General features: G+C 38.1%; 1 protein-coding gene across 1 annotated transcript in view; it reads left to right on the top strand.

The window, feature by feature from the left end:
• Positions 1–18,586, top strand: part of Orc2 (origin recognition complex subunit 2) — a 74,062-nt gene extending 55,476 nt beyond the window's left edge. The window contains exons 9-11 of the mRNA XM_053777725.2: positions 1,230–1,380; positions 1,583–1,665; positions 18,261–18,586. Of these exons, the coding sequence (XP_053633700.1) occupies positions 1,230–1,380; positions 1,583–1,665; positions 18,261–18,472 (446 nt within the window). The 3' untranslated portion in view covers positions 18,473–18,586. The remainder of the gene's footprint in view (positions 1–1,229; positions 1,381–1,582; positions 1,666–18,260) is intronic.
• Positions 18,587–26,856: the final 8,270 nt, after the last annotated feature.

The following is a 26,856-nucleotide window of genomic DNA, read 5'->3' as shown; positions in this document are numbered from 1 at the left end:
TGCATTATGTTCACATCACACGTTGCCCTCAGACATGACATCTCAACTGCCTCCAGCCTTCTCCTTGTTGCAACATTCACAACCCATGCCTCACACCCATACAAGAGTGTTGGTATAACTATACTCTCATACATTTCCCTATTTGCTTTCATGGATAAAGTTCTTTGTCTCTACAGACTTCTCAGTGCACCACTCACCTTTTTTCCTTTGTCAGTTCTATGATTCACCTCATCCTTCATAGACCCATCTGCTGACACATCCATTCCCAAATATCTGAACACATTCACTTCCTCTATACTCTGTCCCTCCATTCTGATATCGAATCTTCCGTTACCTATTTTTTTTTGTTATCCTCATCACCTTACTCTTTCCTATATTCACTTTTAATTTCCTTCTTTTACATACCCTACCAAACTCATCAACCAACCTCTGCAACTTCTCTTCAGAATCTCCCAAAAGCATAGTGTCATCAGCAAAGAACAGTTGTGACAACTCCCACTTTGTGTTAGATCGTTTATCTTTTAACCCCACACCTCTTGCCAACACCTGAGTATTCACTTCTCTTACAACTCCATCTGTAAATATATTGAACAACCATGGTAACATCACATCCCTGTCTAAGGCCTACTTTTGCTGGGAAATAATCTCCCTCTTTCCTACATACTCTAACCTGAGCCTCACTATCCTCATAAAAACTTTTCACTGCTTTCAGTAACCTACCTCCTATTCCATACATTTGCAACATTTGCCACATTGGAATTATGCAGCCACAAAATTGGCAGTCTGGGCACAATTTACACATCTTTGATTTAGCCCACTTTGAGTATTGTAATTAAATTTCATTGCTCATTTCACTCAAATTCTTGGTTATTTTTCCTAGTATACTTTCCATTCTATTGATTAAAATCAGCTTAAAAAAAAAAAACACCCATTCAAGTGTCAGAACTGCCCCATAAAATACACAGAAGTTCAAAATTTGGGGAGTTTTATAAGAAATTCAATAAATTCCAATTTATAAAGAGTAAAATAAAACTATGCATTCCAGAAACTCAAGCAGCCTATTCTCTGTTCATTAATTACATCCCAAGGCCTGAACCAGCTGAACCAGCACTCTGTTAACTTTAGCAAATAAAATTTGACATGACTTTGAATATTATTTTGTATGCCTTGTTTCTAAAATTATATACTGTACTGTTCCACATACTGTATGTGTATAATGTTTTTTGCAGTCTTTGACAGTAGCAGAATGAGCCACTACAATGCACTTTGGTGTGACGCTACAACATTGGCACCTTATTCTGAGGAGACATCTTTTGAAAACTCATTGTTGGTACAGCAGTCGGGATCGCTGGCATTGTCATCGCTAATACATGTCTTCAGGTTTTTAATTATCTTTTTCTTGAGTTGATTATTGTAATAGTACACAAATTAAAAATTTTGCTGTGACAAAGTTTGAGATTTTTAGTGGGAAAATCTTTTAACTGTAATTAACTCTTAAATTTAATTTTTGTTTCTCTGGAAAGTATAAAGCTTATACATTCAAGAAAGTTTTGTGTGCTGAATTTTGTGATTATTATTTTAGATCATTGACTCCAAATGCCAAAGGGATTTTCCTGCTGCTGGCTCAACATCAACTTGATCAGAAGGATAACTCCAATTATATAGGTAAGTGTTACCATAAATATTGTACACCGAATTTCTTGAACTGATCATCATAGCAGAATGTTTAGAAATAATCTTGGATTGTAAATATCATATTCAGTGATTAGACTATAGTCGGTATATTCATAACTAAATACAGCCTCTCCTTACTTAGCGACGTACTCGTTTACTGATGACGCGGACTTATGACGGGCTCTCTGTACATTAGAGCTGATTTCCTCTATTCTGTTTATTAGAGTATACAGTACAATGCTGTATAAAAATTTTAAAATATACCAGAAATGTTATAAATGGTGCAAAGATGATATGAAAACAATGTCAGAGATAGATGACACAAATCAACTACCATTATAGTATGCTCCTCACTTAGTGGTGAATTTGTTTACCGACCGAACTCCATCGTTAAGTGAGGAGAGGCTGTATATTGTAGCAAAGTAAAAATATAAGTGAATATCATTGAAGAGGGGCCTGTTGAACTTGGGACAAATTGTATTATTCCATGATACAGCTATAAATGAGCCTAAACCTCTGAATAGTGAATTTTATTGTCATTCTATTGCAGTGGTATAATGTTTGAGGTTTTTTTAGTATGTAAATACTTTTGTATTTCAGATGGTTTGATGAAAATTAGTTAGCATATTGTATCTCCTTATACAGATAATGTAGGACTTATATCAGTAGATGATTTCTAGAAGAGTGGTTGCTAGTTAATTTGTTCATTAATATATCCTTAGATGCTAAGGGAAAAGATAATAGGTGAACAATTCCACAGTGAGGATTATGCTGCCAAAGTAAGGAGATATAAAGAAAAGGATTTTAATGTGAAATACAGTATCAGACATTAGCAAAACAAAATCAAAACTCTTGTTCAAGTTGATAAAAAAGTAAAATAATATGAAAGACAATACAATACAAAGAATAAGAATTATGACAATATTGCTCAATTGGAGGAGGATATGTGTGAGATACTAAATACAGCAGAACCTCTGTTTTCGTATGCCTTAGTTTGTATGTAAAACCATAGTTATTCTCTATAAAATGCATTTTTTTTTAATGTTTTTGGGTGTCTGGAACGGATTAATTGGATTTACATTATTTCTTATGGGAAATATTAACAAAAAATACATTTTATAGAGAATAACTATGGTTTTACATACAAAATAAGGCTTACAAAAACCAAGGTTCCACTGTATGGAATTCCAGAATGTATTTACAGAAGAGGGCACTTACTTTAAAAGTAAACAATTATGTTAAAACATCCAGTTAATGTAACCATTTACTTTAGCTAATGGGTTCCCAACCTTTTCAAGTACTGTATGAGGATCCCATTTTAACCTCAAAAAAATTTTGCAGATCTCATGAATTTGATGGTGTTAGACATTGCTTGATAATAGAAAATGAAGCACTGGCTGAGAGGAGTAATACAGCATCTCCCATTCCCAAAGGTCCATAGGTTGAGAACCACTGCTTTAGATAAAGCAAGGTTGAATCCCCATAACCATTTGAAATGGAACCCACTGAAATAAACAAAGAATTACAGAGGCTACTACTGGATATTGTAGTGCTAAAAAGCAATAGGACCAGATGAAATATCACTATGGACTTCATAAAAAACAATAGGGTGTAGAGAATAATAAAGCTATCTACTATGAGGACTTTTAGAGATTTCATTATAGGAAGGTATAGTGGGAGACAAATGGAAAATGGCAAACATTGTTTAGTTATTTAAAAAAAAGCTATGGGGAAAATCCTTAAAACTGTATTCCTGTCTCATTGGCAAGTACAGTGGAACCTTGGTTGTCGACTGCATTACTTGTCAAACAAATCTGTTTTCAAATGAGGAATTCAAGGAAAGAATGTCCTGGTTTTCATACGTTCTCTTGGTTGTCAACTGACAATGCGAACGGCTCGGGTCATGTGCTAGTAGGGGTTGGTTTGATAATTTTAAGAAGTGTCATTCATAATGTGGCTAGGCATGGGGAGACTGCCAATGCTGACAAAGTGGCTGTTGAAAAATATGTCATTGAATTCCAAGAGTACATAGAGGCTGAGGGGTTTGTCCCCCAACAAGTGTTTAACTGTGACAAGACAGGCCTCTTCTGGAAGACAATGCCCAAGAGGAAAAAGTCAGTGCTAGGACATAAGCCAGTGAAAGACAGGCTCACTCTGTTACTGTGTGGTAATGCAAGTGGGGACTTGAAATTGAAGCCCCTACTTGTTTATCATTCTGAAAATCCATGAGTTTTTAAGAAGAATAATGTAATGAAAAACAAATTGGCTGTAATGTGGAGGACCAACATGAAAGCTTGGGTAACAAGACAGTTTTTTATTGAGTGGGTTCATGAAGTTTTTGCTCCCACCGTCAAAAAGTACCTTGTTAAAAAACAATTGCTACTCAGGACCCTCTTAATTATGGATAATGCTTCTGCTCACCCTCCAAGCTTGGAAAGCAAGTTGCTGGAGGAGTTCAGTTTTATAACTGTGAAGAGAATATTGTGTCCCTGGGGAAGACCTTGGGCCTAGAAATGACTGAAGATAATGTGGAGGAGTTGGTGGTGGAGCATAGAACTGAACTCACCACAGAAGAACTTGTAGACCTTCAGAAGGAGCAGCAACAGATTGCAGTGGAGGAGCTGTCATCAGAGGAAGGGGAGGGAAGGGATGATGTGCCCATTGCACTTGTCAAGGAAATGTGTGCTAAATGGCATGAAGTGCAGGAGTTTGCTGAAAAAACCATCCAGACAAAGCAGTGGCCATCCATCTCTCTTAACACGTACAGTGACAGTGTAATGTCTCAGTTCAGACAAGTGTTAAAATGGAACCTGAAACCAACCTCACTGGACAAGATTTTTAGTGAGATAAAGAACCAGTGAGCCAGAACAAGGTGTTAATGGTTAAAAGAGACAAAGAAGAAAGACAACAATAGGAGGAGAGTTGCCTGACATGTTATTAGAAGGTGACTCTCCTTCCAAGCAGTAACATACCCTCTCCTCTCCTCTATCTCCTGCTTCCAGTATGCAATTAGCTCACCTCTGACAGGTAAGAGGCAGTTAAATTTTCATTTACTGTACAGTATTTCAGTTAAAGTTTCTTTTAGTATTCATATGGGGTCTAGACCATTTACAAAGTCACATTGTGACTTTGTAAATGGTCCAAGTCGGACAGAAACATCGTCGTAAACTCCTCTCTTCTATGTGCGGGTTATTTGTGTATCGTTCCAGTCACGGTATTGTGCCTTTTTTTGTTATCTATTTACATTATTCTTTATTGGAAAAATTGCTTTGGTTGTTGTCCATTTTGGTTGTCGAATTGACATCTGGAATGAATTAAATTTGACAACTGAGGTTCCACTGTATTGTTTTAAGCACTCTGAAAAAAACAGTGAATAGAATACTCAGAGAGAAAAATCTTGTTTCCAACAGTTTGGTTAAAGATCAACTGAATCCTCTTTTTATCAGAACTATTACTCTGCTAAATTAGTCACAAATTAAATAAATGGATGAGTAGACTGCATATATTTAGATTTTGGAAAAAAAAAAAATTTAAATAACTCCAAGAAAAATTCTTTTGGAAAATATGAAACAGGAGATATCTGTCAGAAGAAATAAATATGAGAACAGGTTTGGTGATGCAAAAAAATTCTGTGCAATGTAAGTACAATGGTACCCCGAGTTTTGGCCATAATTCATTTCAGAAGGCTGTTCGAGTGCCGTTTCTGAACGAATTTGTTCCCATGAAGAATAATGTAAATTAGATCAGTCCGTTTCGGATCCCCAAAAATGCACTTACAAAAGCACTTACAATAATACACTTACATAATTGTTCGCGTTGGGAGCTGTACGAAACTCGGGGTACCACTGTAATAAAATTAACTGTAAAGTCTTGCATTCATGTATAAAATGAACAATATAGCACAAGATGGGTAATGAAATTTAATACAGATAAATGTCTCTGTGGGAGATGGCCGACTTGATAAAAAAAAAAAAATGCATGGGGAAGTGGAATAAGAATCTTTCCTCCGTAAGCCATGCGTGTTGTAAAAGTCAACTAAAATGCCGGGAACAGTGGGCTAGTAACCCCTTTTCCTGTAATAATTACTAAAAAGAATAAGAAAATTGTCAAAGTGGGATGTCTGAATATTCAGTGCGTGGATGTTGTGCGAATGATAAGAAAGAGATGATTGTGGATGTTATGAATGAGAAGAAGCTGGATGTCCTGAAGGGGGTGAGAGAGTTTCAGTGAAGAGGAATAAATGGGATTAGGTCAGGGGTTTCAAACAGAGTTAGAGCTAAAGAAGGAGTAGCAATAATGTTGAAGGATAAGTTATGGCAGGAAAAGAGGGACTATAAATGTATTAATTCAAAGATTATGTGGAATAAAATAAAGGTTGGATGTGAGAAGTGGGTTATAGTAAGTATATATTCCCCTGGAGAAGAGAGAAGTGTAGAGGAGAGAGAGAGATTTGGGGAAATTTTGAGTGAATGCATGGGGAGTTTTGAACCAAGTGTGAGAGTACTTGTGGTTGGGGATTTCAATGCTAAAGTGGGTAAAAATGTTGTGGAGGGAGTAGTAGGTAAATTTGGGGTGCCAGGGGTAAATGAAAATGGGGAGCCTTTAATTGAGCTATGTGTAGAAAGAGGTTTGGTAATAAGTAATACATATTTTATGAAAAAGAGGATAAATATACAAGGTATGATACAGCACGTAATGAAAGTAGTTTGTTACATTATGTATTCATGGATAAAAGGTTGATGGGTAGGCTCCAGGATGTACACATTTATAGAGGGGCAACTGACATACTGGATCATTATTTAGTTGTAGCTACAGTTAGAGTAAGAGGTAGATGGGACAAGAGGAAAATGGCAACAACGAGTAAGAGGGAGGTGAAAGTGTATAAACTAAGGGAGGAGGAAGTTCGGGTGAGATATAAGCAACTATTGGCAGAAAGGTGGGCTGGTGCAAGTATGAATAGTGGGGGGGGGTTGAATAGGGTTGGAATAGTTTTAAAAATGCAGTAGTAGAATGTGGGGCAGAAGTTTGTGGTTATAGGAGGGTGGGTGCAGGAGGAAAGAGGAATGATTGGTGGAATGACGAAGTAAAGGGTGTGATAAAAGAGAAGAAGGTAGCTTATGAGAGGTTTTTACAAAGCAGAAGTGTTATAAGAAGAGTAGAGTATATGGAGAGTAAAAGAAAGGTGAAGAGAGTGGTGAGAGAGTGCAAAAGGAGAGCGGATGATAGAGTGGGAGAGGCACTTTTGAGAAATTTTAATGAAAATAAGAAAAATTTTTGGAGTGAATTAAACAAGTTAAGAAAGCCTAAGGAACAAATGGATTTGTCATTTAACCCCTTCAGGGTCCAAGGCCCAAATCTGAAGTGGTGCCCCAGTGTCCAAGAATTAAAAAAAAAAAAATTGTTATTTTTTCTTATGAAATGGTAGAGAATCTTTTTGTGAAGGTAATAAAACAAAAAGTATGAAATTTGATGGAAAATTGACGAAATTATGCTCTCGCGAATTTTGATGTGTCAGTGATATTTACGAATCGGCAATTTTGCCAGCTTTGACTCCCAGTTTAGGCCAATTACATTATTCCAGTCAACCAAATTCTTAGCTATTTCACTAGTATTACTTCTCTTCTATCGATTGAGCACAAGAAATCGCCAAGTCAACTGTTTCAACTACAAAATAAAGTGATCGGAAATTGTTAATTTGGCCAATTTAACACAAAGTTCAAAATATTCCAATTTCAAAATGGGGTCCAGAATAAACAATGTAGGTATTCCTGGAACTAAACTAACGTTTCCTCTGTTCATTAGTTACGTTTTGAGGCTTTACAAATAAATTCCATTTTGATTTTTTATTCACATAATGAATTTTAATTCACACCGAAAAATAGAATATTTACTGTTATGCAATACTGTAATAATTGTATAAATATCATCACCATATTTGTGAATGTATATTAGACCCACCAGCTGGTGTGTATTAGATGTGTGAGGTCGTTTGTTTACTCTTGAATATCGGCAAAAATTTAACATTTCCTCTACTTTGAGCTCAGTTTCAAGCCATTTCCAGTGCTAAAACCAATCAAAATCATCTCTATTTCTGTAATATGTCTTCCATTCTATCAAATGAGACCAAGAAATCGCAAATATAATTATAAAAAACATACGAAAAAACACTGCAAAGTCGCTGTTTTATTCGAAAAATCAATAATTTCAGGTTTTTTTTTCTCTCATTATACACAGTGTGCTGCAGGATCTGTTTTATGTGGTGCACACATACCACATAGATGTATTCTCTCATATCTAGGCCCAAATGTACCACTCACAGTTTATCAGAGTGAGCTGAGCTCATGACGTAGATCTACGGTTTGGACCTGAACGTAAAGCCGTAGATCTACGGGACGGACCCTGAAAGGGTTAAAAACAGAGTATTGGAGTTAGTAGATGGGGAGATGGAGGTATTGGGTAGATGGCGAGAATATGTTGAGGAACTTTTAAATGTTGATGAAGAAAGGGAGGTGGTAATTTCATGCACTGGCCAGGGTGGTATACCATCTTTTAGGAGTGAAGAAGAGCAGGATGTGAGTGTGGGGAGGTGCGTGAGGCATTACGTAGAATGAAAGGGGGTAAAGCAGCTGGAACTGACGGGATCATGACAGAAATGTTAAAAGCAGGGGGGGGGGGGATATAGTGTTGGAGTGGTTGGTATTTTTGTTTAATAAATGTATGAAAGAGGGGAAGGTACCTAGGGATTGTCAGAGAGCATGTATAATCCCGTTATATAGAGGGAAGGGGGACAAAAGAGATTGTAGAAATTATAGAGGAATAAGTTTACTGAGTATACCAGGAAAAGTGTACAATAGGGTTATTATTGAAAGAATTACAGATAAGACAGAATGTAGGATTGTGGATGAGCAAGGAGGTTTTAGAGTGGGTAGGAGATGTGCAGATCAAGTGTTTACATTGAAGCATATATGGGAACAGTATTTAGATAAAGGTAGGGAAGTTTTTATTGCATTTATGGATTTAGAAAAGGCATATGATAGAGTGGATAGGGGAGCAATGTGGCAGATGTTGCAAGTATATAGAATAGGTGGTAAGTTGCTAAATGCTGTAAAGAGTTTTTATGAGGATAGTGAGGCTCAGGTTAGGGTGAGTAGAAGAGAGGGAGACTACTTCCCAGTAAAAGTAGGTCTTAGACAGGGATGTGTAATGTCACCATGGTTGTTTAATATATTTGTAGATGGGGTTGTAAAAGAAGTAAATGCTAGGGTGTTCGGGAGAGGGGTGGGACTAAATTATGGGGAATCAAATACAAAATGGGAATTGACACAGTTACTTTTTGCTGATGATGCTGTGCTTATAGAAGATTCTAAAGAAAAATTGCAAAGGTTAGTGGACGAGTTTGGGAGTGTGTATAAAGGTAGAAAGTTTAAAGCGATCATAGAAAAGAGTAAGGTGATGAGGGTATTAAATGATTTAGATAAAGAAAAATTAGATATCAAATTGAGGAGGAGTATGGAAGAAGTGAATGTTTTCAGATATTTGGGAGCTGACGTGTCAGCAGATGGATTTATGAAGGATGAGGTCAGTCATAGAATTGATGAAGGAAAAAAGGCGAGTGGTGTGTTGAGGTATATACGGAGACAAAAAACGTTATCTATGGAGGCAAAGAAGGGAATATATAAAAGTATAATAGAACCAACACTATTATATGGGTGTGAAGCTTGGGTTGTAAATGCTGCAGCGAGGAGGCGGTTGGAGGCAGTGGATATGTCCTGTCTAAGGGCAATGTGTGGTGTAAATATTATGCAGAAAATTTGGAGTGTGGAAATTAGGAGAAGGTGTGGAGTTAATAAAAGTATTAGTCAGAAGGCTGAAGAGGGGTTGTTGAGGTGGTTTGGTGATTTAGAGAGAATGGATCAAAGTAGAATGACATGGAGAGCGTATAAATCTGTAGGGGAAGAAAGGCGGGGTAGGGGTCGTCCTCGAAAAGGTTGGAGGGAAGAGGTAAAGGAGGTTTTGTGGGCAAGGGGCTTGGACTTCCCGCAAGCATGCGTGAGCGTGTTAGATAGGAGTGAATGGAGACGAATGGTATTTGGGACCTGACGATCTGTTGGAGTGTGAGTAGGGTAATATTTAGTGAAGGGATTCAGGGAAACCAGTTATTTTTATATAGCCGGACTTGAGTCCTGGAAATGGGAAGTACAGTGCCTGCACTTTAAAGGAGGGGTTTGGGATATTGGCAGTTTGGAGGGATATGTTGTGTATCTTTATACGTATGTGCTTCTAAACTGTTGTATTCAAGCACCTCTGCAAAAACAGTGATTATGTGTAAGTGAGGTGAAAGTGTTCAATGATGAAAGTATTTTCTTTTTGGGGATTTTCTTTTTGGGTCACCCTGCCTTGGTGGGAGACGGCTGACTTGTTAAAAAAAAAAAAAGGAAAATGCAATATAATGGAAATGGGGTAAAGGCACTGACAGATTCCATGAAAAATATAGAATTTTGATAAATATGGCAAGTGACAGACAAGTTTATCTGGAAAATCTCCAAGATGAAGTTGAGAAACTCATTTGCTACATTAACCCTTTCAGGGTTGGTGCCATACTAGTATGGCTTGCACGCCAGGGTTGGTGCCGTACTAGTACACATAAATTCTAGCACCTTCAGATCTAGCGAGAGAAAGCTGGTAGGCCTACATATGAAAGAATGGGTCTATATGGTCAGTGTGTGCAGTATAAAAAAAAATCCTGCAGCACACAGTGCATGATGAGAAAAAACTCCGACCGTGTTTTTGGTTTAAAACAGTGATTTTGCAGTGTATTTTCGTATGCTATTTATGGTTGTATTCTAGTTTTCCTAATCTCATTTTATAGAATGGAAGACATATTATGGAAATTGAGATGATTTTGATTTGTTTCACAATGAAAAGTGCCTTGAAATTGAGCTCAAAGTAGCAGAAATGTTCGATTTTTTGCCAAAGTTCAAAGGTAAACAAATCATGCCACGTGTCCAATACATGTCTACTGATGAGTGTAATATTCTTTCACAAGTGCCCTGATATTATTTATACCATTTCTATACGAATGCAGTAGTCTGCATAACATAAATCTTCTATTTTTTGTGAGAATAAAAATTCAAAGTGGAAAGCAAAAGAAATGTAACAGAGGCCTGAGGACATGAGTAATGAAAAGAGGAAATGTTATTTTAGTGCCAGAAATGTCTGTCTTGTTTATTCTGGACCCTATTTGGAAATTGGCATCTTTTGAAATTTATGAGAAATTGGCAAAATTGCCAATTTCTGACCACGTTATTGGATAGTGGAAATCGGTAAATGGGTAGTTTCTTGTACTCATTCAATAGAAAATATGGAGTTCTTGCAAAATAGGTAGATTTTTGTCGACTGGTACATTGAAATTGGCCAAAAATACGGCTCAAAGTGGGCGAAATCGCCGATGCGTAAACATCATCAAGACCGCTAACCTCGCGAGAGCATAACTTCGTAAGTTTTCCATCAAATTTCATACTTTTGGTGTCATTGTGATTGGGAAAAGATTCTCTATCATTTTATAAGAGATTTTTTTTTTTTTTTTTTTTTCAAAAAAATTTCCGACCCTGAGAACAAGTTTAGGAGAGGCCCTGCCAACCCTGAAAGGGTTAACAAATTTCAAAATTTCCTTCCAGATACATGGATGGCAGAATGCTACGCAATATGTATTAGACCAAAACTGAATTTCTGTATGCAGTAATAGAGTGGTGGCTGCATGTAAAAAAAATAAAGCTGTGATAAAAAATTTGAATTCCACAAAATGCCTTCTAGTACTAAGAAATACAAGTTACACAGAATTTCTGAAAATGCCTTCAGTAGCTGGTAGAAAAAATTAGACATGGCCATACACTGTATAAGATCATAAAAGGGTAAAATAAAAAGATAAAGAAAACAAGAAACCATAGTTGTAATCTGCATAAAAAGCAGGGCCAAAAGGATGATGAGAACTTTTTCACAAAAATCATTATCATACTGGAATGGTATCCAACAGGTATGCATTATAGCCATGGGAAATTGAAAAATATTATACAGTGGACCCCCGGTTAACGATATTTTTTCACTCCAGAAGTATGTTCAGGTGCCAGTACTGACCGAATTTGTTCCCATAAGGAATATTGTGAAGTAGATTAGTCCATTTCAGACCCCCAAACATACACGTACAAATGCACTTACATAAATACACTTACATAATTGGTCGCATTCGGAGGTAATCGTTATGCGGGGGTCCACTGTACATTGGAACCTCTGTATGCGACCTTAATTCATTCCAGAAGGCTGTTCGAGTTCTTCCCAACCAATTTTCTGTTTGATTGGTATTACAACCCAGGAGTCCAAATGGCCTGTTATCCTGGGTGTAAAGGGAGCAAAATAAACACAGCAGAAAACTTTTGACTTGTATAATCCTTCACCAATTTAGAACAGAAGTATGTACACTATATACACTATGTACAGCAATAGGTATTAGTGCACTCCAAGGTAAGCAAGGCAGAATAGAAGCCACTAGAGAGCAGACCGTGCTTCAACCAGCTATAGAATGGGAATGACAAGGGCAGACAGGAGAGTGGTACCCACATAACCTCTGTGATTGCCAAAACCATTTTCTCATTGGCTGGAACCTGAGTACTGGTTGAACGACGGGGCCCCATCGTCAACCCTCAGTCACCTGGTTCGCTGGTTGGGGGAGATAGCCTGTAAATGAGGGTGTGTACATGCACTGAATAAAGTTTACGTACTCTTTGCATGCCACAGTTAGTTATTACTAATCGCCATTGGTTCCTTGGTGACTTATTTTTACAAATAATATAAAGAAAACAAAAAATGGGAAGAAACACAAAATAGCTTGCAGCGAAGTTCTGGCAAGTTGTATTTATTTGGTCGAGTGCAGAGCTTTATTCGAGTAGGGAGCTGGTCGTAAACCAAGGTTCCACTGTATATCAAAATGTACACTTGAAATGGAACACCATGAATATAGGTGCTCTGCTGTAATAGCTGCTCTGCTGTGATAGCTGCAAGAAAGTTATTCAAAAAGTTGCCCATGGAATTGCAGACGTGTGTAGTGTGTTAGAGAGGAGCGAGTGGAGACAAGTGTTTTTATGAATTGATGTGCTGTTGAAGTGAGAGCAAAGTAACATGTATGAAGGGATTCAGGGAAACTGGTTAGCCGGGCTTGAGTCCTGGAGGTGGGAAGTACAGTACTTGTGCTCGGAAGAAAGGGTGGGGATATTTGCAGTTTTGAGCTGTAGTATCTGGCAAGACAGTGATGGAGTGAATGGAGGTGAAAGTGTTTCTTATTTTTGGGTCTCACTACCTTGGTGGAAGATGGCCGGTTTGTTGAAAAAATTAAATAAAAGAACATTTAATGTTACTTTTTACTGCTGTAGAAATGGTTGTAATCATGTGGGGCAGATTAAATACCAGACAGTTGCCAGTATTCTACTAGCAGATAACATGATGGGAATAATAATTTTAAATATAATGAAAGACTTCAGTTATTGATTGATAAATTTAAAACCTTACACTTCTTTCTTTCAACACACCGGCCGTATCCCACCGAGGCAGGGTGGCCATAAAGGAAAAACGAAAGTTTCTCCTTTTACATTTAGTAATATATACAGAAGAGTTACTAGCCCCTTGCTCCCAGCATTTTAGTCGCCTCTTACAACACGCATGGCTTACAGAGGAAAAATTCTGTTCCACTTCCCCATGGAAGTAAGAGGAAATAAACAAGAAGAAGAACTAGAAAGAAAATAGAAGAAAACCCAGAGGGGTGTGTGTGTATGTATATGCTTGTACATATATGTGTACATATATATGCTTGTACATATGTGTACATATATATGCTTGTACATATATGTGTTTTAGGTAGTAGGTTGGTAGACAGCAACCACCCAGGGAAGTACTACCGTCCTGCCAGATGTCTGTGAAACAGAAACCTGTAACTGTTTTGCATGATGGTAGGATTGCTGGTTTCTTTTTCTGTCTCATAAACACGCTAGATAACAGGGATATCTTGCTACTCCTACTTACACTTTGGTCACACTTCACAGACACGCACATGCATATATATATATACATACATCTAGGTTTTTCTCCTTTTTCTAAATAACTCTTGTTCTTCTTTATTTCTTCTGTTGTCCATGGGGAAGTGGAAAAGAATCTTTCCTCCGTAAGCCATGCGTGTCGTATGAGGCGACTAAAATGCCGGGAGCAATGGGCTAGTAACCCCTTCTCCTGTAGACATTTACTAAAAAAGAGAAGAAAAACTTTATAAAACTGGGATGCTTGAATGTGCGTGGATGTAGTGCGGATGACAAGAAACAGATGATTGCTGATGTTATGAATGAAAAGAAGTTGGATGTCCTGGCCCTAAGCGAAACAAAGCTGAAGGGGGTAGGGGAGTTTCGGTGGGGGGAAATAAATGGGATTAAATCTGGAGTATCTGAGAGAGTTAGAGCAAAGGAAGGGGTAGCAGTAATGTTGAAGGATCAGTTATGGAAGGAGAAAAGAGAATATGAATGTGTAAATTCAAGAATTATGTGGATTAAAGTAAAGGTTGGATGCAAAAAGTGGGTCATAATAAGCGTGTATGCACCTGGAGAAGAGAGGAATGTAGAGGAGAGAGAGAGATTTTGGGAGATGTTAAGTGAATGTATAGGAGCCTTTGAACCAAGTGAGAGAGTAATTGTGGTAGGGGACCTGAATGCTAAAGTAGGAGAAACTTTTAGAGAGGGTGTGGTAGGTAAGTTTGGAGTGCCAGGTGTAAATAATAATGAGAGCTCTTTGATTGAACTTTGTATAGAAAGGGGTTTAGTTATAGGTATACATATTTTAAGAAAAAGAGGATAAATAAGTATACAAGTTATGATGTAGGGCAAAATGACAGTAGGTTGTTGGATTATGTATTGGTAGATAAAAGACTGTTGAGTAGACTTCAGGATGTACATGTTTATAGAGGGGCCACAGATATATCAGATCACTTTCTAGTTGTAGCTACACTGAGAGTCAAAGGTAGATGGGATACAAGGAGAATAGAAGCAACAGGGAAGAGAGAGGTGAAGGTTTATAAACTAAAAGAGGAGGCAGTTAGGGTTAGATATAAACAGCTATTGGAGGATAGATGGGCTAATGAGAGCATAGGCAATGGGGTCGAAGAGGTATGGGGTAGGTTTAAAAATGTAATGTTAGAGTGTTCAGCAGAAGTTTGTGGTTACAGGAAAGTGGGTGCGGGAGGGAAGAGGAGCGATTGGTGGAATGACGATGTAAAGAGAGTAGTAAGGGAGAAAAATTTAGCATATGAGAAGTTTTTACAAAGTAGAAGTGATGCAAGGAGAGAAGAGTATATGGAGAAAAAGAGAGAGGTTAAGAGTGGTGAAGCAATGTAAAAAGAGAGCAAATGAGAGAGTGGGTGAGATGTTATCAACAAATTTTGTTGAAAATAAGAAAAAGTTTTGTAGTGAGATTAACAAGTTAAGGAAGCCTAGAGAACAGATGGATTTGTCAGTAAAAAATAGGAGAGGAGAGCTATTAAATGGAGAGTTAGAGGTATTGGGAAGATGGAGGGAATATTTTGAGGAATTGTTAAATGTTGATGAAGATAGGGAAGCTGTGATTTCGTGTATAGGGCAAGGAGGAATAACATCTTGTAGGAGTGAGGAAGAGCCAGTTGTGAGTGTGGGGGAAGTTCGTGAGGCAGTAGGTAAAATGAAAGGGGGTAAGGCAGCCGGGATTGATGGGATAAAGATAGAAATGTTAAAAGCAGGTGGGGATATAGTTTTGGAGTGGTTGGTGCAATTATTTAATAAATGTATGGAAGAGGGTAAGATACCTAGGGATTGGCAGAGAGCATGCATAGTTCCTTTGTATAAAGGCAAAGGGGACAAAAGAGAGTGCAAAAATTATAGGGGGATAAGTCTGTTGAGATACCTGGTAAAGTGTATGGTAGAGTTATTATTGAAAGAATTAAGAGTAAGACGGAGAATAGGATAGCAGATGAACAAGGAGGCTTTAGGAAAGGTAGGGGGTGTGTGGACCAGGTGTTTACAGACAGTATTTAGATAAGGCTAAAGAGGTCTTTGTGGCATTTATGGATTTGGAAAAGGCGTATGACAGGGTGGATAGGGGGGCAATGTGGCAGATGTTGCAGGTGTATGGTATAGGAGGTAGGTTACTGAAAGCAGTGAAGAGCTTTTATGAGGATAGTGAGGCTCAAGTTAGAGTATGTAGGAAAGAGGGAAATTATTTCCCAGTAAAAGTAGGCCTTAGACAAGGATGTGTGATGTCACCGTGGTTGTTTAATATATTTATAGATGGGGTTGTAAGAGAAGTAAATGCGAGGGTCTTGGCAAGAGGCGTGGAGTTAAAAGATAAAGAATCACACATAAGGTGGGAGTTTTCACAGTTGCTCTTTACTGATGACACTGTGCTCTTGGGAGATTCTGAAGAGAAGTTTCAGAGATTGGTGGATGAATTTGGTAGGGTATGCAAAAGAAGAAAATTAAAAGTGAATACAGGAAAGAGTAAGGTTATGAGGATAGCAAAAAGATTAGGTGATGAAAGATTGGATATCAGATTGGAGGGAGAGAGTATGGAGGAGGTGAATGTATTCAGATATTTGGGAGTGGACGTGTCAGCGGATGGGTCTATGAAAGATGAGGTGAATCATAGAATTGATGAGGGGAAAAGGGTGAGTGGTGCACTTAGGAGTCTGTGGAGACAAAGAACTTTGTCCTTGGAGGCAAAGAGGGGAATGTATGAGAGTATAGTTTTACCAACACTCTTATATGGGTGTGAAGCATGGGTGATGAATGTTGCAGCGAGGAGAAGGCTGGAGGCAGTGGAGATGTCATGTCTGAGGGCATTGTGAGGTGTGAATATAATGCAGAGAATTCGTAGTTTGGAAGTTAGGAGGAGGTGCGGGATTACCAAAACTGTTGTCCAGAGGGCTGAGGCAGGTTTGTTGAGGTGGTTCGGACATGTAGAGAGAATGGAGCGAAACAGAATGACTTCAAGAGTGTATCAGTCTGTAGTGGAAGGAAGGTGGGGTAGGGGTCGGCCTAGGAAAGGTTGGAGGGAGGGGGTAAAGGAGGTTTTGTGTGCGAGGGGCTTGGACTTCCAGCAGGCATGCGTGAGCGTGTTTGATAGGAGTGAATGGAGACAAATGGTTTTTAATACTTGACGTGCTGTTGGAGTGTGAGCAAAGTAACATTTATGAAGGGGTTCAGGGAAACCGGCAGGCCGGACTTGAGTCCTGGAGATGGGAAGTACAGTGCCTGCACTCTGAAGGAGGGGTGTTAATGTTGCAGTTTAAAAACTGTAGTGTATAGCACCCTTCTGGCAAGACAGTGATGGAGTGAATGATGGTGAAAGTTTTTCTTTTTCGGGCCACTCTGCTTTGGTGGGAATCGGCCAGTGTGATAATAAAAAATAATAAAAACATATATGTGTAGTGTGACCTAAGTGCAGGTAGAAGCAGCAAGACGTACCTGAAATCTTGCATGTTTATGAGACAGACAAGAGACACCAGCAGTCCTACCATCATGTAAAACAATTAGAGGCTTTCATTGTACACTCGCATGGCAGGACAGTAGTACCTCCCCGGGCAGTTGCTGTTTACCAACCTACTACCTAGGACCCTTATACTTAGGATTGATTAGGTAGCAAGGAAAGCTGCTCATTTAATTACTGCTTTTGTATGATATGTTGGAGAAAATATAATTAAGGAGGATTTGTAGTTTTGCAGCTCCATTGATGATAGTTATGTCAGTGTTGGTGTTCAATATCATTGACAAATTTCTAATTTAAAATAACAAAATGAGAGAGCTGAATTAGATAAGATTTTGCATACATAGTCTTTTCACTGTTTAGTACATTTAGAGGTCTTGTAACTTACATAGAACAAAAATGGACTAGAGACTAAGGTTTTTTATTTTGATTTAAGGATGACATGTTAGCATTTAGAAACAGAAATTCCATCACAAAATACAGCTTCTCCTAGCTTAGCAACGTACAGTATTTGTTTACTGATGACTCAGACTTGTGACTGGCTATCTGACCAGTATGCATACCTAAATAATGTATATTAAATCTGATTTCTTCTATTCTGTCTATTAAAATGTACAGTACACTGCTGTATAAACATTTAAAAATATACCAGAAATGTTATAAATGGTGTAAAGGTGACATTAAAATTATATCAAAGATGGTTGACACAAACCCACTACCATTATAGTATGCTCCTCACTTAGCGACAAATTCGTTTACTGACGTGGCCTTAGGAATGGAACTTCATCGTTAAGTGAGGATAGGCTGTACTTGCAAATTAGTAATAATGCAGTAAATCTAAAAGTTAATTACAATACTTAAGGGAAGTTTAATGTGCTTTTTTTTGCAATAATGAAGTTATGATTATAATGTCATTTTATTAGTCAAACATATCTTTCCACATATGTATTGGGAAATGGACTTTGTTTTGTATATTTGTTTCATGCCAAAATATGCAAGGGTTTGAACGATACAGCAGGTTGAATTTTTTTTTTTTTTTTCAGGTCTCTCCTTCAATGATATGTATCAACGTTGTCGAGAATTATTTTTGGTTAATTCAGATCTCACTCTGCGTGCTCAACTTACTGAATTCAGAGATCACAAGCTCATACGTTCCAAAAAAGGATTGGATGGCATTGAGAATCTCGTCATTCCACTAGATTCAAACATATTGCATGATTTTATAAATCAACAAGAATCTGATAAACTGTCATAATTTTACAAATTGTATTGAAATAATTGTGCCTCTTATTGGCTGTGTTTTTTGCTTACATGGCATACTCTATTTATAACAAGTTACTTTGTAATTTTAATATATTTAATAGTTTTACATTGCATTGTTTTATAAACTTTGATGGTAAAATTCTGTGTAATCCATGATGTTGTCTTCACCTTGTGATGAGCTGGCAGCAGTTTACATTGATGTGTGCCAGTTGCATTGACAAGGACAGAGCAGTTAATCTGTAGGTTCTTTCATCCCAGCCACTGATTTCAAATTGCTACAGATTAGTAACTAGAGAACATTTTGCAATACCTATCCCAAACAATCTACCATCAGAAGCATAATGTACTTGGTTAGGAAAAAATAATGTCCTCTATCATCTAAATAAACTCATCGAATTATTTAGTGACACTAACATCATCTATAAAGGCTTGTCAGCAGCGTATATCTGATGAATACCATGGCATTTCTTGCATATATGTAGCCACCGATGACTAATTTTTTGTTGTAACTTGAGTTGTGAAAGTACAGTAAATCTCACAACTTGCTGGTTACATTCCCCAAAATTGGTGTATAATATAAAATGGCATTTCGTGAAGTGTAGAACATAGAAAAAATAGGGTTATGTTAAACACCTCCAGTGTTGCCACCCAAATTTCTTACTGTTGCAATAGGTAAAAATTACTACGGTGTAACTTAGCTCATATTTTGTTAGTCAGTATTTGAAGAATTTTAAGAGTGGGGGGAAGAGTTTGCATGGGTCTACTGGCAGAGTTAGATATAGCCAAGGTGGCTACTTGATCACCTAACATGCTATCACCAGAAAGCTTTGTTATGAAGTTGATTATGCTTCTTAAAACTCTCAAACCATCTACTAAAATTTCAAAGATATATGCATTTGAATGTCAAAGCCAAGAAAAAAGGGTAATAAAAAAAAAAGCAGGAGGCAGTACAGTATCAGCTGGACCTCTCAATAGTACATGTGAACAGTATCATATTAAAAGCCACATTTCTATACCAAATTGTACCAAACAAAACAGGAATTCCCTACGCTAAATACACGTAAGCCAAAGATAAAAAAGTACTGTAGATATTAATAAAAAATGTGGGAGACAGTACCTTCAGGTACTGCCTCCCATGTTAATAAAAACTTTTTAATAAAAACCATATTTTCTTGTCAAATTGCACCAAACAAATAAGAACTCACGATTCCTACACCAAACATATTGAAGATGAATACATTTGAAAAACTAATCACCAAGAAAAATACAATAATACTGTACTGTAATAAAATGATGTGAGAGGCTGTGTCTGGAAGATATGGCAAGTTCTCAACTGGCTTTGGTGTCTGGCAATATTGCGAGATCACAAATTTCTTGATCTAACTCTTTCATAAATACTTGAATTGTGTGTGAAATTGCTAGCTTTAATGATCATGCATTAGGGGCTGATAATGTGTTTAGTGAAAGAAAGGAGTCTGTTACACTACATTCTTTGGCCAAAGTGAAGGCAGAGTTAGCAATGGATTAAGGAAGTGAGTGCTTCCACCTGCTCTCAAAATATTACTGGTGTTGATAATGTAAATGAACAAGAGCAGCATCTGTTAGGAGACTTACCCATATATCTTCCCTTGTTTTATTAGACAGCCAAATAAACACTATTTTGTCCTCTATGGATTACAGACTTCATGAATTTGGGTAGCATCAGGTGAGCCAGGTGGTAGGTACCCTGTCAACCGTATGTGGCAGAGTGAGATATTTGTTGAAGGTTAAGCAGACATAGGTTCTCCCAGCCCCTCTGGTGATAACCTTTGCATGCGTCTATTGCTTTTGAGGCCATTTCTGCTAATATTACTGTCCCCTGTTAAGCTGTGTGAGAATTAATTTTGATGATTCCTTTATCTATCTCAGGATTTGTCAGGTGGGCAACCAGGCCTGTGAATTAGCTCATCCTGGAAGGACCTTATCATGTGGCTGTCACTGCCCTGTTCAGTCCATCTACCCCCCCTCCCTTCCCCTCTCTCTCTCTCTATCTCTATCTTTATCTCTATCTCTCTTTATCTCTTTCTCTATCTCTCTTTATCTCTCTCTCTTTGTCTCTCTATCTCTCTCATTTCAGTTACTATGTTCATTTGCATGACATTTGTGTCCTACTTCCTATAGAATTATGATCATGAGTACATTAGGTTCACTCATTGCCTCTCATTGTATATCTACAGATCTTTCTAGTTTGTCTACTTTGTTGTTTCTCTCACTTTCATCATTGGGTAGTCAGTATGGTCAAAGTCTGCCCATCTTTTGTGAGAGTACTGATTTCTTTAATATGACTTATTTGACAATTATTTTGTAAGACACTTCAGTGTTGTATATCCCTTATTACTCTAGGGAAGCACCTTGATGCTGTTGATAAGCTCCTGATCTAATTATTATTATAATCAAAAAGAAGCGCTAAGCCACAAGGACTATACAGGCTCCTGATCTAAGGAGTTGGACCTATCCTTCCCTTGGATTAAACCTAATTGCCTCCCAGATGCTGTCTGATCACTAGGGATTTAATACTCCATGAATGTAATAATCATAATGTATAGCCCTTATACACTATGGGAATACCAATGAAATGGAAGGCAGTGGGTAAAAGATAAAATTACTAAGTGAAGTGAAGTTCCCTAAAGTTCAATACTTGAACCCTTGACTCTTAAGAATTATGTCCTGCATATCACTGCTATTGATATCAGATTGGATAGAGAGAGCATGGAGGTGAATGTGTTTGGATATATTTGGGAATGGACATGTCAGCAGATGGGTCTATGAAAGATGAGGTGAATCATAGAATTGATGAGGGGAAAAAGGTGAGTGGTGCACTGAGGAGTCTGTGGAGACAAAGAACTTTATCCCTGAAAGCAAAGAGGGGAATGTATGAGAGTACAGTTATAACAATGCTCTTGTATGGGTGTGAGGCATGGGTGGTGAATGTTGCAACAAGGACAAGGCTGGAGGCAATGGAGATGTCATGTCTGAGGGTAATGTGTGGTGTGAATATAATACAGAGACTCCGTAGTTTGGAGATTAGGAGGAGGTGCAGGATTACCAAAACTATTATCCAGAGGGCTGAGGAGGGGTTATTGAGATAGTTTAGACATGTAGAGGATGGAACGAAATAGAATGACTTTGATAGTGTATAAATCTGTAGTGGAGGGAAGGTGGGGTAGGGGGTCGGCCTAGGAAAGGTTGGAGGGAGTGGGTAAAGGAGGTTTTGTGTGTTAGGGGCTTGGACTTCCAGCAAGCATGCGTGAGCGTATTAGATAGGAACAAATGGAAACAAATGGTTTTTAGGACTTGACGTGCTGTTGGAGTGTAAGCAAGGTAACATTTATGAAGGGATTCAGGGAAACCGGCAGGCTGGACTTGATTCCTGGAGATGGGAAGTGCAGTGCCAGCACTCTGAAGGAGGGGTGTTTATGCTGCAGTTTTATAACGGTAGTATAAGCCTGCCTCTGGCAAGACAGTGATGGAGTGATTGATGATGGAAGTTTTCTTTTTCGAGCCACCCTGCCTTGGTGTGAAACAGCTGATGTGTTAATGAAAAAAAATTATATGAAATTCATGAGAGTAACAACTGGTGAGGACATTAAGAGACTCCCAAGACAATTGACATAGGCTGCAGGTAGACAAGTAGCTTTTGAAGTTCAGCCCCTATAAATGCAAGGTAATGAGAATGAGAAAGCTCAGAAATGAAATGTAGGACCTCTAACTTGGACTGAATCCCTTCAAGGGGGCACCTTTATATTGACAAAGGGTTCTTAATCAAATGAACTAGAGTTACCTTCCACTCGGATCAAACATGATTACCTCCTATTTCCCAGGTGCTGTATAACCCCTATTGATTTGCTGCTTCCTCTTGAATATACTTATCATAATAAGATGACTATAGATCCCAATAATTACATGGCTTGCTTTGCTCACATATGATTCACACCACAGACTATGACAACACTTCAAATATTAACTGTTTATAATTTTCTTTACAGTATTGGGAAATGCTAACATAAAGGTAATATAGCACCTGGGTAATTAACCTTCCAAAGGAAGGATAAATACAGTTCTTTGGATCATGAGTTCCTAAATGGGGTTAACCATGTATTAGATTTGTGCCAATAACTGGGCATAATAATTTTAGATGAGAAAACAGACAAAAAAACATCATCTTTCTTTTCCCAGTAGGGAGGCAAGTCTACAAAATCCAACTGCAAATATCTTGAACTTGAAATCCCTCTACTTGGATTTATTGTAGGCAAATACTGTCAGCAATACAGAGAAGGGTTACAATCAGTAAGGGCTGTGGTAGAGTTCACCCAAGGTATGGGGAAAATGTGTGACTTTTGAGTACGTACTTCATTCTGCATTTGCTGCACCCCTCAAGAGGGCCCTTGATGCTGGTAAAGGGCTCTTGATCCAAGGAAATGAACTTGATTTCCCCATGGATTGAAATTGCTTCCCAGTCCCCAAGGCACAGTTTGACCCCTATTATTTGGCACTTTCCATGAATATAATAATGCATACATTAGATCCTTCTTGTTTTGGTGTCTAGCAAAATATTTGAAATACTTTAAAAATGCTGAATAAACTGATGAGGATCATTCTAAAAATTTGCATACCACAAAATTACTTGATTTGCAGAAATACTTCACAATAGAGGCCCTGTCATTGAAAGTACACATTGACACAAATGCTCAGGCAAGCTCATCTATAATGCACTTGCTCAGAAATTTTCAACCACTAGAATGTAGGCATGCAATCCTCAAACTAGATTTAAATCTATTTTAAGGGGAGGGTAGCTCAAATTATTTAGCTAAATAATTTGAGTTGCCCTCCCCTTCCTTGAATTAAATCTGATTATCTCCTATTCCCCAGGTGTATAGCCCCTACAGGTTTAGCACTTTCACATGAATATAATAATGGCAAGGCAGTTGTAGAGCATGAGCTAAAAGGTTTGCTACAACAATCTCACACTCAAGAGTATCTTATGTTTACCTTGGACTATACTGTTAAATTCTGTGAGGAAGAGCATGCACACCTGTGTGTGTCTCTGTAGATACATTGAGGATTTTCTTTAATCCCTATTGTAGAAATTAAAGTATCCTTGACTGGTGGTATACAGGCTACATGCAACCCTAATGATCCTTGTGTAGTCGACAGACTGTAAACCTAATAAACCATAAATTCCATGAGGGACTATTGTACTGTGTTTGTCAGTAGCTAGGCATGGGCAGTGTAAGCAATATTCCTCTTGAGGGAGGCTTCTTGATGCTGGTGAGGGGATCTTCATCCAGGAAAGTGAACCAATCCTCCCCTTCCTTAGAGTGAACCTGATTGCATCCTGTTACATACACCATATGAACCCTTTGGGTTTAGAGCTTCTCTTGATTTAAATAGTAGTCCTTTAATGTAATCAATCAGTTAATGGAGACTAAGTTTTCATTACCTCATGTAAGAAAACCAATCCGCGTGACAGAATATGCCAGGGAAAAAGCATTCTGTGAAGAGATATGACAGGGGAAAACTGTACTGTGTGAAAAAATATGACAAGTAAACCATCCTGTGTAATGTAATGTGACAGAAATTTTCATGTGTGATAGAATATGCCAGGTAAACCATCCTGTGTAAAGAAATATGACAGATAAACCATCTTGTGTAATGGAATGTAACAGGTTAACCATCCTCTGTGAATATATATGACAGGTAAACCATCCTTTGAGAAGGAATATGACAATAAACTATATTTTGTGATGGAATATGATCTGTAATTCATTCTGTTTGAAAGAATGTATCAGGTACACTTTCCCATGAAGGCATACAATGGGGGAAATCATCCTATGTGATTGGTAATGACAGGTAAACTGTGTGTGGTGGAATAGCACAGGGTAAACATCCTGTGATAGAATATGACAGGTAAACTACCCTGTGTGATGGAAAATGACAAATTAAGCAGCCTCCTAAGGGATACGACAGGTAAACCAACCTGTATGAAGGAATATGACAGGTGAACTATCCTGTATAAAGGAATATGACAGGTAAACTATCCTATGTGAAGAATTATGAGAGGTAAACTGTCTTTTATAATGGAATGTGACTAATTCATTTTGCATGATAGAATATGACAAGTGAACCATTCTGTTAAGGAATATGATGGGTAAACCATCCTGTGTGGTCAGATATAACAAGTAAACCATCCTAAATGATGGAATATCATAGGGAAAACATTATATGATAGGATATGATGAGTAATTCAGCCTGTGTGATGGAATATGATGGTTTAAATATGTAAAGAAATATAACAGGAAAGCTAACCTATTGCATGGAATATGACAGGTAAACCCACCAATGCAAAGTAATATGACAGATAAACTATCCTAAGAGAAATATAATGGAAATCATCCTGTGTGAAGGAATATAACATAAAAGCCATCTTATGTGATGCAATATGACAGGGAAACTATCCAGTGAAATGAAATGTGACAGGTGAGCCAATCTTTGTGAAGGACTATGACAGGTAAACCATTCTTTGTAAAGGAATGTGACTGGTAAATTATCCCATGTGAAGGAATACAAGTAAACCATCCTCTGTGATGGAATATGACAGTGAAGAAATATGACAGGGAAAACATCCTGTGATAGAATATGACAGGTAAACTACCCTGTGTGAAGGAATATGACAGGTATACCATCCTGTATGATAAACCATACCACGGGCAGGGTTAGAACCCGATTTCGTGAGTCATCCTGTATGATGTAAACTAAATCAGTGTTATTCACTAATTTTTGCAAGAGAGCCACTTCGGTTAAACACATTGATTGAGAGAGCCACAGCTATTGCAAGTTAGCATAACTCAACTAAATTAAGTAGTACTGAGCTGCTAGTGCAATATAATAAATGAGAAAAATTAGACATGGTAATATTAGCCTGCATATCTTGTTATTGGCGGCTCGCGAGCCGCGCAATGAATAATTGTAAACCATCCGTGTAAACTGGTGAACCATTCTGCACAATGGAATATGACTGGTAAACCATCCCATGTGAAGGAATATGAAAGAGGCCATCCTGCATGAAAAGAATCAGAGGTAAGCCATCCCATGTGAAAGGAATATAGACAGGTAAGCCATCCCGTGTGAAAGGAATATAGACAGGTAAGCCATCCCATGTGAAAGGAATATAGACAGGTAAGCCATCCCATGTGAAAGGAATATAGACAGGTAAGCCATCCCGTGTGAAAGGAATATAGACAGGTAAGCCATCCCGGTAAACCATCTTGTGTGATGGGAGGATATTGGGCAAATACGGCTCTTACTCCGAATTATGAAATATCTTTATTTCTACAAGTACAAGTACAAGGTATACAGTCCTAGCTGACAATAATGACATATGACTACATAGAAAGCCACTTGTTATGCTGAGCATTTCAGGCAAATTAGGTAAGTTTTGTCCCAGGATGCAACCCACACCAGTCCACTAACTCCAAGGTACCAATTTTATTGATGGGGAACATAGACAACCAGTGTAAAGAAACGCCCAATGTTTCTACACTCGCCAGGAATCGAACTCGGATCCTTGCTGTGTGAAGCGAGAGCTTTAGCCACCAGGCCACAGGGCACCGTAAAATGTCAGCAGAGTAACACAATGGGGCAGTACTTAAAATAAATAAATATATAAATATATATATATATATATATATATATATATATATATATATATATATATATATATATATATATATATATATATATATATATATATATATATATATATAGTGGAAAATATAGCCTCAACAATGCTTCAGAGTGTGTCAGGGAAGGATAGAGCCCGCCTCCTGGCAGTGAGAGCGCCTCATGCTAGGGACTTTCTGTTGGCTGTTCCCAACTTCAGCCTTGGCACACGCCTCGACCCACAGACTATCCACATCGGTGTTGCCCTTCGACTTGCTGCCCCTATTCTCGCCGAACACAGGTGTATTTGTGGCAGTGAAGCAGCAGACCGATTCGGGTACCATGGTCTTGTGTGCCGTAAATCCGAGGGAAAGATTGCAAGACATGAGGAGGTTAATAACATTATCAAGAGGAGCCTCACAACAGCTGGATGCCCAGCAGTAAGGGAGCCACCCCAACTATGCAGATCTGATGGCAGCCAGAAGCGTCCAGATGGTATCACCCTTCAAGCCTGGACAGATAGGAAGCAGGTGGTGTGGGACTATACATGTGCATCTACTTTGGCTGATACCTATCTCCAATACACCAAGGAGGAAGGAGGGGCAGCTGCCAGCTTCAGGGAGTCCCAAAAGTCTAGAAAATATGGAGAACTTGCCCATCATTATATGTTTGTTCCCA

This window comes from Cherax quadricarinatus, chromosome 18 (assembly GCF_038502225.1).
Source record: "Cherax quadricarinatus isolate ZL_2023a chromosome 18, ASM3850222v1, whole genome shotgun sequence".
NCBI classification, from domain to species: domain Eukaryota; kingdom Metazoa; phylum Arthropoda; class Malacostraca; order Decapoda; family Parastacidae; genus Cherax; species Cherax quadricarinatus.
The sequence above is the reverse complement of the archived record's forward strand: the minus strand, read 5'-3'. Positions and strand labels throughout refer to the sequence as shown.